This window comes from Grammomys surdaster, unplaced genomic scaffold, assembly GCF_004785775.1.
Source record: "Grammomys surdaster isolate TR1022 unplaced genomic scaffold, NIH_TR_1.0 63, whole genome shotgun sequence".
Classification (NCBI taxonomy): Eukaryota; Metazoa; Chordata; class Mammalia; order Rodentia; family Muridae; genus Grammomys; species Grammomys surdaster.
In genome coordinates this window covers 23,559,572-23,574,324 of record NW_021604565.1, presented here as the reverse complement: position 1 = coordinate 23,574,324, position 14,753 = coordinate 23,559,572, and the positions used below count along the sequence as shown (strand labels likewise).

The window sequence follows — 14,753 nt, the reverse complement described above, 5'->3', positions numbered from 1 at the left end:
TGTTTGTTATAACATGTTACCTACAAGTAGATGACTTTACATGATATAAATATGTTCTTTCATATGTATTCAGTACAAAAGTCCCAAATAAAAGAATGAACAGGCCTTGGTGTATTCTACCATTCCCAGAGACAGATCATTTCCCTACCCTTTGTCTTCTCTAGGAATTCACTGGCATTTTTTGACTCATAATATTCCAGTGAATTCTGACTCTGTCTTTATATGTGGTACTTTTTTTCTTTTTGCATTTTCGTGGCATTTTCTTATGAGGAATCTTGTGGTATATATGACTTAATTTAAATTCAGTATATCTTGATCCAGTTAATTACAGCTACAATTTATTTCCAAATGAAGTCTCATTCTAATGTAGCGTGGGTTTTCTAAAAGATTATTTGATCCAATATGGTAGGTGACACTGTTTAAATGTCTCTTATTTCATAGCTTTATGGAGTTTATATAATTTTTTCACTGAGTTTGGTATAGAAGTCATAAGTAAGAGCTCTAATTTTCATGATTTTGAACTGAAGCAAAGTACCATTATCATTTAAGTTGTTCTAAGTAATGTCTACACTTGTTCCTGCTTCACCAGGAAAAACATCTTATTTAGTCCGGACATACTGAATTTACCAGAAAAATGCACACATGTAGCATACAAGGCAAGAAAGGATATTTTCTATACTTATTATGTCAGCAGAAGCATTTTCTTTACATCTGTTGAGCTTTTCCTTTCAGACCATCTCATGTTTGATGGCTTACAGTAGGTCCAAATTTTATCACTGTTTTGAACTGTTTTCATTCATTCTTTAGCTAGAGTGCAATCCTGTGCTTTCCTTTGCCCTTCTTAAAATACCCACTGTATGACAAATTCCCTTTTCTTTACTATATCTGTTGCTAATATTTGCTTCTATTCTGTCCATCTATGTTATGTAACCTTCTCCAAGTGGCCTTTAGTATCAGTAAACAAATATATAAAATGTTTTGAAAGTTTAAATGTTATTGTTTTTTTACTCTAGATCAGTATGTAATAGCGTTATCCAGTTTTTATTTCCTTTATAAACTCTTTTCTACTTGGGATTTCTAAAGATTTAGAGTTCATTTTTCTTCTCAATTTATCTTCTCTATGTTGTCCTTCAGGATCTTCTTTAAATCAGTGATTTCTTCTATGGAAATCACTTCCATATTAGCATTACTGTCATACCCTCCTTTTTTAAGTCTTAGTCTTATACATTCAAGTCTGTACTTGACATATCTGCTTAAATCCCTCAAAAGCAATTTCATCAAAATATCTCTATAAGCTTACAACTGCATTAATTGTCTCAGTTAGTAGGTTTATGTTTGTATTCCCTGTGTCTGTGATATGTCTATTATATATTACATAACTCTTAAACAACTTAATATCATCCTATTGAAACACACTACCATACTGTAGGTTTACCAACAATCATTTTGTTGTTATCATTATTGTTTTATCAACATTAATATTATAGAGGCTGTTCCAACCTCTTCAGTTTAGCATTCTTTCAAATACTGTGTCATATTAAATGTTCTTAAGGACATGAGAGGATTCCATGGGCGCAGACTGTGCAAACGTTCCTGCCCATTCTGTTTTCTTTAGCCCCACATGGGATTTTGTTGATATATGTGTTGATACATGTACATTATTTGGTATGTCACAAAGCTTTAGCTTTCGATCTTACCCAATTTCTGGTACACAATGTAATGTTTTAGTAAATTCTGAATTTTAAGAGTGAGCCCTGTAAAAATAGATTTTTCTTTTTTTCTCTTTTTTCTTTTTTTTTTTTTTGAAGAACAAACACTCAATCCTCAGTGTCTGTGATGGCATCAAATATTCCATTTTAGCTTCTGCCTTTAATCAAAGATAAACTGTCTATGAGGATTAAATAAATGTCCTTGTCCCAAAGGGCCATGATGGGAATAATTGCTAAAGCTTTTAATTTGAAGGTGCTTTGATTGACATGAAATGAGCAAAAAATTTGAAGGAAATTAGATAACATTTTAGACTGAAAATGATAGTATACCACACTGTGTATAATATATTGACTTTTGGAAATGCTGTTTTGTTGCCACAGCTGGTTCTAAAACATTAGTGAAAGACCCTCGACCTGCATTAGGAACACCTAGTCCAAAGCTAAGTGGTAAGTAATTGGTTGATCTACACATCATGATCTCTAAAATTTATCTATAATTTTTTCCTTATTTACTTATTTAAAATAAGAAAGTTTATATGACAAAACTATGTTTATCTATGTTAGTCATGATTATTATATTATATATTATTAACTTGCATGTAATATTTTTAATATATTTCAAACTTATTAGGCATAGTTTTTTCTGTCAAAAATCTGACTTATATATCTATCTATAAAATTTCATTTTAAAGTCTTTTTACAATAACAATGGTAATGATTTTTATATACAAAATTAAAAGATTAGATGAAATTTAAAAGATATATAACTATACTGAGGTGTATATTTCAATATATTTGGTAGAAGATAAGATTGCTAACTTCTAGAACTTTTACAATTTGTAATCATTTGATTTAAAAATTCAATCATAGCTATATGGCATGGTCATTAATGACCTGCAATAAAATTCCTATAACCTTTATATAATTCTCATCTTATAATTATCTACTCTATCTGATATTCATCGGAATAAAGCATAAAGCATGCAATATATAGTAAGGGATTCCATATATCCCAACTATATCTTTTACATTATTAAGTATTATAGTTTTGTTGAATACATTTTTATCTTCAATCCAAATTTGGAACTTTAAAAAAAGAAAAATTCCTAAAGAGAAATATATATATATATATATATATATATATATTATATTCAAATACTTCATTAGAAGGGAAGAAATTCCCAGAGCTGGCTGATGTTGTTTCTCTGTTAAAAACCTGTAAAGATTATAGCACAACAGTCAAAACAAATACAAAGTTAAAACAAAATTGTAGATGATAAACAGAAAAATTTCTAATGAATAAAGAATCATTTTTAAATATTTTGTAATAAAAGAGATATGAATACGACAGGGAACAGGTTAAATACATTTAAAAGTTTATAAAAATATCAATAATTGTCAATAATTATTTTTCTATATTTAGAAATTATTATAAATTATATCTTAATATCAGTAGATGATGATGAAATAGTGTAATAATCATGTACCAGTGTAATGTTTATATTTTCAAAGAGATACCAAGACCATGTTGCTCTTCTGATGAGGACTGCCAAATTTTAAAGGAGCATGCCAGGCATCCAAGTCACAAAGAAATTACACTAACACTGTACTCATCATATATAGCTCATATAATTAAAAGGGCAAACAATGGACTTGGGGATATGGATGGATTTTGAATTTAAAATTTTAGTGAAACAAAGCTAACATTAGAGTAAAAACACAACAGTTTAATGTCATATTTATCACTGGCATATTTTCTTTTATATATCTTTTAAAGTTAATGAATCATATTAAGAGATTAAAAGTGCAAAATTTATTATCATTATACTATTTTTAAAATAAATATTTAATATAACTGAAAACCAATTTATCATCTTAAAAAATTCTCAACCTATCAGAAAGAAAAGAACTTCAAATTCAGTAAAATCTACAAAAATTTTGATTAATCATTGTGAAAATAAGAACACACTAAGCTACATTATTTTCATAAGCATAAACAAGAAACAGTGAATAGGTGTCACGAGAATGAAAAGAAAATTAATGGTAGAATCAAGTCAAAGCTATGGTCATATAACAATGTTATGAAGCCTGGGTACAGAAGCTTAAATTAATACATACTTGTAATGAAAGGGTGGTAGAGAAAGGTGAAGACATTTTCATTGGCTACCAGGACATTTAGATTATTCCCATTCCATAGCTATTGTGAACAGAGCAGCAATTAACATGGCTGAACAAGTCTGTGGAGTAGGATACTGAGCTCTTGGGCAAGGAGTGGTATAGCTGGGTCATAGATTGATTTTTAGATCTTTCAGAATTCTCCACACTGATTTCTATAGTGACTGCACCAATTTGTAATCATCCTCCAACCTTATTTGAGGGTTTTCTTTCCCTGTACATCTTTTCTAATATTTGTTAGAACGTGTTCTAGTCTTCTACAGGAAAATATACAAATTGGTTGTTCAGCACCAAATACTCAGCCCTGAAAATATATATAAAGTAACATATGCACACAACTGGTTATATATAGAAATATATATGTGTATATAAATATATTAGTATGTATAATAACAATCACTAAATAGTAAAGGCCATGAACTTAGAGGAGTGTGTGTAGGAGTATATGGGATGGTTTGGAGGGACGAAAGGGAAGTGAGAATCATTATAATTAAATTATAGTCTCTCAAATAAACATCACTAAGAAGAATAGTGGTGATTACTTACTCCCTTTAGTTTTTAGTGGGTATTCACTTAGTTGATGACATTTCAGAGTTTTCAAATGACTCTCAAATAACTACTTCTTTTTAATTTTGAGAAAGCCTAAAGGGTAGAAAGAAGGCTAGCTTAAGCAAGAAACCACTCTTAGGTTGTTCTCCTCTCTTCGGCTGACTTACATATAAAGGAAAAGAGAAGAATTTTGGTGGAATGTTGAACTCAACAGAAGAGTCTCACTGTGTATTCTACTCTGTTCTGTTTATGCTTATTGGAAGCATGGCATCAGCAATTAATAAAATCATTCTTCCAAGTGAAGTAGCCATTACTTTAAATTATTTGCCTTATTAAACAGTTTTTTAATGTTTTGTATCACAGTGATTATTCATATTGATACAACTGATATTTCTGAAATGACTTTTCTAAGAACTTAGTAATATCCTCCCAAAATGAGACTATTTCATTTACACATAGAAACTAAAAGCCCTAATTTTTATAAGTTTCATGAAACGGGATCATTAAATAACAATTGATTTTTATTAAAGGTATAGAGGTAGACAAGAATCATCACAATTAAGATCCAGAGGAATAAGCAATGTGAAGAAATAGCAATTACTGATTTTCAACCACTTATCAGCAACAACCTGTAGGACTTTCTTCTCGTTTTCTCCTCAGATCATCTCAATATGTTGCCCCATGCAAATTAGCTTTCTAGCGCAAGAATTTTGCTGATCACCCCTTCATACAGATTGTAGGTACACTTTTGTTATCCAAAACCTATCAACTCAAAGGTGTCTTTCTTATAATATGTCACATAAGATCATTGAATACATAACAGGATGCCTTGATATTTAGGGATACAGTGAACTTAGATGGATGACTTGACAAAGGCTTCAGAGGAAAGACTATAGAGATAATTGATAATGGAAAATACATGGTTGCTGCACCCCCCCACACGCACTGCAATTATGTGGTGAGCTATTTTATCTGAATCACAACTAAAACAATAGGTAAAAAATAGCTAAACATTTTGCATTACTCATATTATTTAATCTCACATTAATCACAAGGGAATCAAGGTTTAGAAGTAAGAAATTTACGCACGATGACAGAGTTTATAAATATAGAACAGGGCATTAGATACAAGCAGCATAACTCCAGGGTCTACTTCCATGTAAGTTGTACTATATTCTATCACAGTTTGTTCTGACCCATAAGAATGGGGCAATCCAATGACAATTCTTTTATTTCTAAAAATACTTGTAAACCTCAAAGCTGTCAATAAAGTGAAGCTCTGCTCTCCTTCTATTTTTGGAATAACTAAACTGGCCTTCTGTAAATGGGACAAAGAGCCATTACCTTTGGGCTGCATCCAGGGCCATTTGAAAGACCAGGAGAGGCTTACATTCTCTCCATTGAATCTGTCTAGGACACTAGAAAAAGAGGGAGGCCTCTGGAGACATACTCAAAGGTTTGAAAGGTCATGAAAATCATCTCATTTTCGTTTTGAAAGAAGAAAATATGTCAAAGGAGAGAAAAGCATTAGTAAAGTACGTGCTTCCCCGATTCTAACTCTGAGCTTCATATCCTTACTTGTTAGTTTTGCTTTTCTATTGATTATCATTGAACAATCTTAGGCTATAAAATTGTGATTTATTCTTTGAACTTTATAATCAAATGAAGAGTATGTTAAATTCTACTCATTGAAGATGACTTATGTTTAGAGCTAGATTATTTCTTCAACAGACTAAAGGATTTAATCCAGTATGGGGTGGCCGTATTTATAGAGGGATTTATAAAATTAAAATGTGCCATTTATTTAATCTATTCACAGTTCCTGATGATGTGTTTGCCCAGAATTATATATGGAAAGGCTCTTATAATTTCAAAGGAAGGAAACAGCCCATGACCTTGACAGTCACTAGCTTCAACGCTTCTTCTGGCAGAGTCAACGCCACACTGAGCAACAGCGACATGGAGTTGCTGCTTTCAGGTATCAGATTCAAACCTAGAAGTTAAGCATCCTGGCTTTCACTCGATCATGGTCTACTACTGTGAGTTATTCCTTATATTCAATTTTAAGGAAAGCTATAATTTATTGAAAAACAAAGATTTTGAAATTTTGGATTGGTGAGTGCTATTGCTATATACATATGAACCTGGAATTGTGACATTAACTGGCTTTAAGACTGTGTTTATGTAGACAGAATTACAGATCCTATTCTGGACTAGTACTCTTATTTGTTGAAATGGATTTATGAGATTATAAGAAAGATATATATATATATACATATATGTAGATATATATATTTCTTATAATATATATATATATATATATATATTAATTTCTTTGTATATTGCATTCTTATGAAATTATTTCTAATAAATTAATCTGGGGTATAAGTAAAATAAAGTTATTAAATTTGAAAATATTATAAAAAACACTGCATTTTATTTTGAATTGTTGCACCATTTCATAAAGTATATTTATTAGAATTAAGTATACATTACATTTAAAATATGGAATAAATTGGGAACTCTTAATTTGAATGAGAAATGTATTTACATTTAATTAATGACTAATTGAGCTAGCAAATATGAAGAACAGTTTTGTTTTTTTCCAAGTTAGCAAAAAATATATGTTATATACTTTTATATCTTAGTAAATTATCCAAATAAATCCCTGTAAATTAAAAAAAATCCATGAAAGTTTATAATAATTTCATTAGTATTTACTCAGTGTGATTATATTGGAAAATTATAACCATTTACCAAAATATTAAATATTAAACCATAGTATCCTTATGTTTTTTTTAATTGATTATAATCTACTTTGGATCAAATTTTGGTTACTTACCTTGATATTCTCAGCACATTCTTCAGGTCCCTCACTAATAAGTAAAGCAGTAGGCAAGTCAACAAGGGTCAAATTTTAATCAATAGTCAGTCATAAAAGGATTGTTCACTTCCTGACTTATCATGCCCTTAACTGTGTCTACACTCTAGCCTATTCCAACTCTCAGAAGATCCAGTTAAAAGAATTGTAGGTCTTTTTTGTGCTTGCATTTATATCATTCTCATATTTACCATCTCGAGCTAAATTCTCAAATTTCAAGGTAGACCTCACATGCTCTTTTACTAAATAGATATTCTCTGGTATATCCAGAGTGAAAAAACTCTTCTATTCCAGCCTAAAATGTATCACATTTCAATATATTTTACTTACTTGTGTAACATGTTAGCAATTTCTACTCTATTGAACACATTTAAGCATAGAAACCACATATAATTATTTTTGTGACTCCAGCAATATCCAAGATACAAAATTAGCATCTAATTCATTGTTATTGGATACATCAAGAATTTAAATTCCCAGTTTCTACCTTTTAATTTACAAGTCTGACTACAGGAAAGAATCACTTATTTGGCACTAGCATTTAGGAAAGCTAAAACTTTAGATAAGATTTAATTTGTCATTTCAGCTTAGAAATGAGTGCATATTGCAATTGTGTACACTATGTGTGCAGTCACCATTGACTTGATATTTGCCTTATTTCTTTGTATTTCATAATATATCTAATAAGTTATTGATAATAGTTATGATATAAATTATAACTATTTGAAAAATTAGATTGATGCTTTTGTATTTTGCAGGAGTCTACAAAAGCCAGGAAGCTCGACTAATGTTACATATATATCTTATTAAAGTACCAGCACAGGCTTCTGTAAAGAAAATGAAGGAAGAAAATTGGGCCATGGATGGATTTGTAAGTTCAGTTTCTTAAAAGTATGCTGCTGATCTTAATGGCAAATTTGTAGATTTTTTTCCAGAAAAGGAGCTTTTTTCCTCAATTTAGCTTATAAGACATATATTTATTCATAATTCCATATGTATAATATTATCAATTTAAAATAAGCTCAGCATTTAGTAAATTTTATTATAGTCTTCTTACTTCTATGGTATGAATAATCATGTAAATACTTACGTTTGTATGTCATGTTTTTCACTTCATCAAATATATTTTTATCATCCATGGAGATAAAAGTGTGGATGAGGAACAATTTAAAGTGTGTTACATTTACATCATGAAGCAGAAGGGTCATAGTCCAAGATAAACCTATGATTTATAATGAATTCCTTTCTCTAAATCATTGTGTGTGTGTGTGTGTGTGTGTGTGTGTGTGTGTGTGTGATTCCATTTTTGACAAGACTCCAATATCTAAGACATATGCCACAAATTTAAAACTGGATCAAAAAATTTAAATTTAACAGTGTTCCATTAATTGAGGTATGGATTTAGGATATTTTACAGTGTTGTCAAAAAAAGAATTTATGTGAGATGCAACCATTGGAAAGACAGCTACTATATCTTCCAGATAGACTCTGTCATGTTTGATCACTAACATCAATGAAGGTTCCTAAAAATATTATTGACAACAATAATTCTAATTGTAGCATTCAGGTCATTCAGTCTTTGCAAAGGACAAATACATGAGATCAGATCTTATTTCAAAGTGGTTAATATTACAAAAATAGGAGTTTAATGACAAAAGATGCCCCTTAGTAAAGTACAAAAAGTAGTTTCTAAGGAAAACACTGTCCATCCAGTTTGTAGGTTTTGTTTTGTTACGTTTTGTTTGTATTCTTTATATTTGCAGAGTTGGAAGTCATAAATCTTCATTTTACTTAGGTTGTTGAATTACATTAAAATAAGGCTCATTAATTCATTAAGCTATAAGGGTTTGAATTTGACTTTTAAGTATGGTCATGGCCACAGTACAATGTCTAATAGGCTGGGCCTTGTGCTGAGAAATGTCAGACTCCCATAGTTATTTTGAGATACTTTGTTTTTTTGCAGTGAGCATATAACATTTTAAAAGTAACTGTTCAAGTTTACAAATAGATTCATGTTACCTGTTAATCACTGAGTAACTAAACAGCATTTCCTATTTTATGTATGCAGTGAAAGGCCTTAAATTGTTTGAATCTGTTAAAGTATGATTATGAATATATACATGTAAAGCACAGGTGGTAGACAGCTTATAAGTAACATTAAGAACAACCAATACAACCTAGGTTACAAGAAGGTTCTTCCTCCTGGTGAGGGATGTCTGCCAGAGGTCAGCCTTCTGCTCTATTCTGGATCTAAAGGCTGAAGGAGCATTTAACTACATGGAAGCCAGAAGGTTTCAAGGGTCAGGACACTCTGTAATGCTCTCAAATACACTGATGTATGCTAATGCTTCTGTTGTTACTTGGTTGGAGTTAACACCACACTTGCACTTATCGGTTCTCAGCCTCACAAGTTGGGGTTATAGGTGTTCACCACTATTTCCTGTTGACATGGGACATTTTTAACAGATCAATTTTTAACATTTTACCCTATTCTACAATTAATCAGGTTTTCTATATAGATTGGTGAGATTGATTACATGTCCAGATAGGTATAGTAAGTAGAAAACTCATTTTAGAATAATTTCATCACTTCAATTAGGTATCTACGAGCCTATAGCTCTCATTATTTCCCTCAGCACTCATCCCTGCCTTAGACTTAAGCAGCCAATAATCTATTTTCAGCCCCTATAGATTTACATAGATTACATATTTATGAGTGAAATGATATTGTATATGGCCTTTTGTAAGTAGTTTCTTACATCCAATCTAAAGGAAAATATAATCGTTATATCATAGTATTACATTAGCCTATTATAAACCCCATTATGGCTCAAAGTGAGGCTGAGAAAAAAAAACAGCCTGATGAATAAAACCATCTTGTTTCTGTGGCATCTCTGGAGTGGAAGTAGGGCTAATATAATTGAGTACCTTATATATGTTCTATATTATTCTTTTTTTTTAATAACAGTTACTTCTAACATTTTTTAAAATTGGATATTTTATATATTTACATTTAAAATGTTATTGCCTTTCCAGGTTTCCCCTCCAGAACCCTCCTATCGCATACCCCTCCCCCTGCTTCTTTGAGGGTGCTCCCCCACCCACTCACTCACCCACTCCCAAATAACCGACCTGGCATTCCCCTACACTGGGGCATTGAGCCTTCACAGGACCAAGGTCTTCTCTTCCAATTGATGCCCAATAAGGCCGTCCTGTGCTACATATGCGACTGGAGCCATGGGTCCCTCCATGTGTACTCTTTGGTTTGTGCATTAGTCTCTGGGACCTCTGGAGGATCTGGTTGTTGTTCTTTCTATGGGGTAGCCAACCCTTTCAGTTCCTTCAGTCCTTTCTCTAACTCCTCCATTGAGGACCCCGTGCTCAGTCCAATGCTTGGCTGTGAGCATCTGCCTCTGTATTTGTCAGGTTCTGGCAGAGCCTCTCAGGAGACAGCTATATCAGGCTCATGTCAGCAAGCACTTCTTGGCATCCACAATAGTGTGTGAATTTGATGACTGTATATGGGATGGATCCCCAGGTGGGGCAGTCTCTAGATGGCCTTTACTTCAGTTTCGGCTCCACACTTTACCTCCTTGTTTCCTCCTGTGAATGTTTTATTCTACCTTCTAAGAAGGACTGAAGTATCCACTTTAGTCTTCCTTCTTGAGCTTCATGTGGTCTGTGAATTTTATCTTGGGTATTCCGAGCTTTTGGGATAATATCCACTTATCAGTGAGTGAATACCATGGGTGTTCTTTTGTGACTAGGTTACCTCACTCAGGATGATATTTTCTAATTACATCCATTTATCTAAGAATTTCAAGAATCCATTGTTTTTAATAGCTGAGTAGTATTCCATTGTGTAAATGTACCACATTTCTGTATCTATTCCTCTGTTAAAGGACATCTGGGATGTTTCCAGGTCCTGGCTATTATAAATAAGGCTGCTATGAACATAGTGAAGCATATGTCCTTGTTATATGTTGGAGCATCTTCTGGGTATATGTCCAGGAGTGGTATAGCTGGATCCTCAGGTAATGCTATGTCCAATTCTCTGAGGAACATCCAGACAGATTTCCAGAGTGGTTGTACCAGCTTGCAATCCTACCAACAATGGAGGAATGTTCCTCTTTCTCCACATCCTTGTCAGCATCTCCTGTCACCTGAGATTTGTTCTTAGCCATTCTGACTGGTGTGAGTTGGAATCTCAGGGTTGTTTTAATTTGCATTTCCCTGTTGACTAAGGATGTTGAACATTTCTTTAGGTGTTTGAGGTTCTCAGCCATTCAAGTTTCCTCAGTTGAGAATTCTTTGTTTAGCTCTGTACCCTATAGGGTTTTGTTTTCTGGAGTCTAGCTTCTTGAGTTCTTTTTGTATATTAGATATTAGCCATCTATCAGATGTAGGATTGGTAAAGATCTTTTCCCAATCTTTTGGTTGCTGTTTTGTCCTGATGACAGTGCCCTTTGCCTTATAGAAACTGCAATTTTATTAGGTCTCATTTGTTGATTGTTGATCTTAGAACATAAGCCATTGGTGTTCTATTTAGGAAATTTTCCACTTTGCCCATGTGTTCCAGGCTCTTCCCCAGTTGCTCTTCTATTAGTTTCTGTGTATCTGGTTTTATGTGGAGGTTCTTGATTGACTTGGACTTGAGGTATGTACAAAGAGATAAGAACAGGTTGATTTGCGTTCTATATGCTGACCACTAATTGAACCAGCATCATTTGTTGAAAATGCAGTCTTTTATCCACTGGATGGTTTTAGCTCCTTTGTCAACGATCAAGTGACAATAGATGAGTGGGTTCATTTCTGAGTCTTCAATTATGTTCCATTGATCTGTTTCTATATCAATACCATACAGGTTTTTTTTTTTATCATTATTGCTCCGTAATACAGCTTCAGGCCAGGGATGGTGAGTCCCTGAGTTGTTCATTTATTGTTGAGAATAGTTTTCACCCTCCTGGGTGTTTTGTTATTCCAAATGAATTTGCATAATGCTCTTCTAAGTCTATGAAAAATCTTGATGGGAATTGTGTTGAATCTGTAGATTGCTTTTGGTAAGATGGCCATTTTTCCTATATTAATCCTGTCAATCCATGATCATGGGTGATTTTTCCATGTTCTGATATTTTCTTTGATTTCTTTCTTCAGAGACTTGAAGTTCTTGTCATACAGGTCTTTCAGTTGCTTGGTTAGAGCCACACCAGTGTATTTTATGTTATTTTTGACTATTTTGAAAGGTATAATTTTCTTAACTTTTTTCTTAGCCTGTTTATCCTTTAAGTAGAAAAAGGCTACTGATTTGTTTGAGTTAATTTTATATCCAGCCACTTTGAAATTGTTTATCAGGTTTATGCATTCTCTGGTGGAATTCTTGGGGTCACTAAAGTATACACTATCATATCATCTACAAATAATGATATTTTGACTACTTCTTCTCCTAGTTTCTCTTGCTAAATTTCCCTTTTCCTTTCTAATTTTGTTAATTTGGATACTCTCACCATGCCCTCTCACTAGTCTGACTAAGGGTTTATCTATCTTGTTGATTTTCTCAAATAACCAGCTTCTGGATTTGTTGATTTTTTGTATAGTTCTTTTTTGTTTCTATGTGGTTAATTTCAGCCCTGAGTTTGATTATTTCCTACTGTCAACTCCTCTTATGTATAGTTGCTTCTTTTTGTTCTAGAGCTTTCAAGTGTTCTGTTTAGCTGCTAGTGTATGCTCTCTCCAGTTTCTTTTTGGAAGCACTCAGAGCTGAGTTTTCCTCTTAGCACTGCTTTCATTGTGTCTCATAAATTTCTGTATGTTGTGCCTTCATTTTCATTAAATTCTAAAAAGTGTTTAATTTCTTTCTTCATTTCTTTCTTGACAAAGTTATCATGGAGTAGAGCATTGTTCAGTTTCCACGTGTATGTGGGCTTTCTGTTGTTTTTGTTGTTATTGAAGACCATCCTTAATCTGTGAAATGGGATTATTTCAATCTTCTTGTATCTGTTGAGGCATGTTTTGTGACCAATTAGATGGTCAGTTTTGCAGAAAGTACCATGAGGTACTGAGAAAAAGGTATAATCTTTGTTTTAGGATGAAATGTCCTATGGATATCTGTTAAATCCACTTGGTTCATAACTTCTGTTAGTTTCACTGTGTCTCTGTTTAGTTTTTGTTTCCATGATCTGTCCATTGCTAAGAGTGGTGTGTTAAAGTCTCCCACTATTATTGTGTGAGGTGCAATGTGTGCTTTAAGCTTTAGTAAAGTTTCTTTTATGAATGTAGGTTCCCTTGCATTTGGAGAATAGATGTTGAGAATCAAGAGTTACTTTTGGTAGTTTTTTTTTTTTATGAGTATGAAGTGTCCTTCCTTATCTTTTTTGCTAATTTTTGGTTGAAGGTCTATATTATTCTCTATGAGAATGGCTACTCCAGCTTGTTTCTTGGGACCATTTGCTTGGAAAATTGTTTTCCACCCTTTTACTCTGAGGTAGTGTATATTTTTGTCACTGAGGTGCATTTCCTGTATGCAGCAAAATGCTGTGTCCTGTTTATGTTCCTGTGCCAGGGTGTTGATGGAGACCGGAAGGATCCTGTCTCTGCCTGATCCAAAGTTCCTGTGCCATATGTGCTCCTGGTGGGCCCCCTTTGGCCAGTTAGTGGAGCAAAAGTGTTGGTCTCACCCGTGGACTTAGTAGTGGCAGCACTCCTGGGAGATCAGCTCTCTCTATGCAGGATTTGGGTACAGATAGGGTGCTAACAGGGTTAACTCTGGGGTGCAGAAAGAGACCGGAAGTATCATATGTTTCATTTTCTCTACTTGTATCCATGTGTGCCTGAGAATAGATATGCACACCACATACAAGCCTATGCCTACAGAGATGCAATAATGGTCTTGGATCTCCCAGAACGTAGAGACACAGATGGTTGTGAACTTCCTAGTATGAGTGCTAAGAACTTACAACAGGTAGGGTTGTTGTCTGGAAGGGTAGCTTTTAAATGCTGAGCCATCGCTCCACACTCTGATTCAATTTCTAAGTGTATTATGATTTGAACAATGTATTTCTACCCTATAGGAAATTTATAAAACTGTGGAAGAGTAGTATTCAATATCCTATTTACCAATATTATAATTATTTAAAATTATAAATTATGTCATTGTTTTAATAATTGAAAATTTGCTTCAGGTGCTCATTAGATAGAAGGAGGAAAAAATTCAAAGGCCAGCATTCACTTTAGTATGAATTCAGTAATTTTTGAGAATTAAAAAATAAAGAGGTGGCAAACCTTGATGTTTAATCAGAATTTCAAATATTTTCAGGTGTCTGCTGAGCCTGATGGAGCTACTTATGTATTTCAAGGATTTATTAAAGGCAAAGATTATGGGCAATTTGGACTACAAAGACTTGGTAATATGTTTGATTTTTTAATTTTTATTTTCAAGTAGT

General features: G+C 33.0%; 1 protein-coding gene across 3 annotated transcripts in view; it reads left to right on the top strand.

The window, feature by feature from the left end:
* Positions 1 to 14,753, top strand: part of Csmd3 (CUB and Sushi multiple domains 3) — a 1,130,934-nt gene that overhangs the window by 1,108,235 nt on the left and 7,946 nt on the right. For all 3 annotated transcript variants that reach the window (XM_028765583.1, XM_028765601.1, XM_028765593.1), the window contains 4 exons: positions 2,091 to 2,156; positions 6,253 to 6,411; positions 8,073 to 8,185; positions 14,627 to 14,714. In XM_028765583.1, coding sequence (XP_028621416.1) covers positions 2,091 to 2,156; positions 6,253 to 6,411; positions 8,073 to 8,185; positions 14,627 to 14,714 — 426 coding nt within the window. The remainder of the gene's footprint in view (positions 1 to 2,090; positions 2,157 to 6,252; positions 6,412 to 8,072; positions 8,186 to 14,626; positions 14,715 to 14,753) is intronic.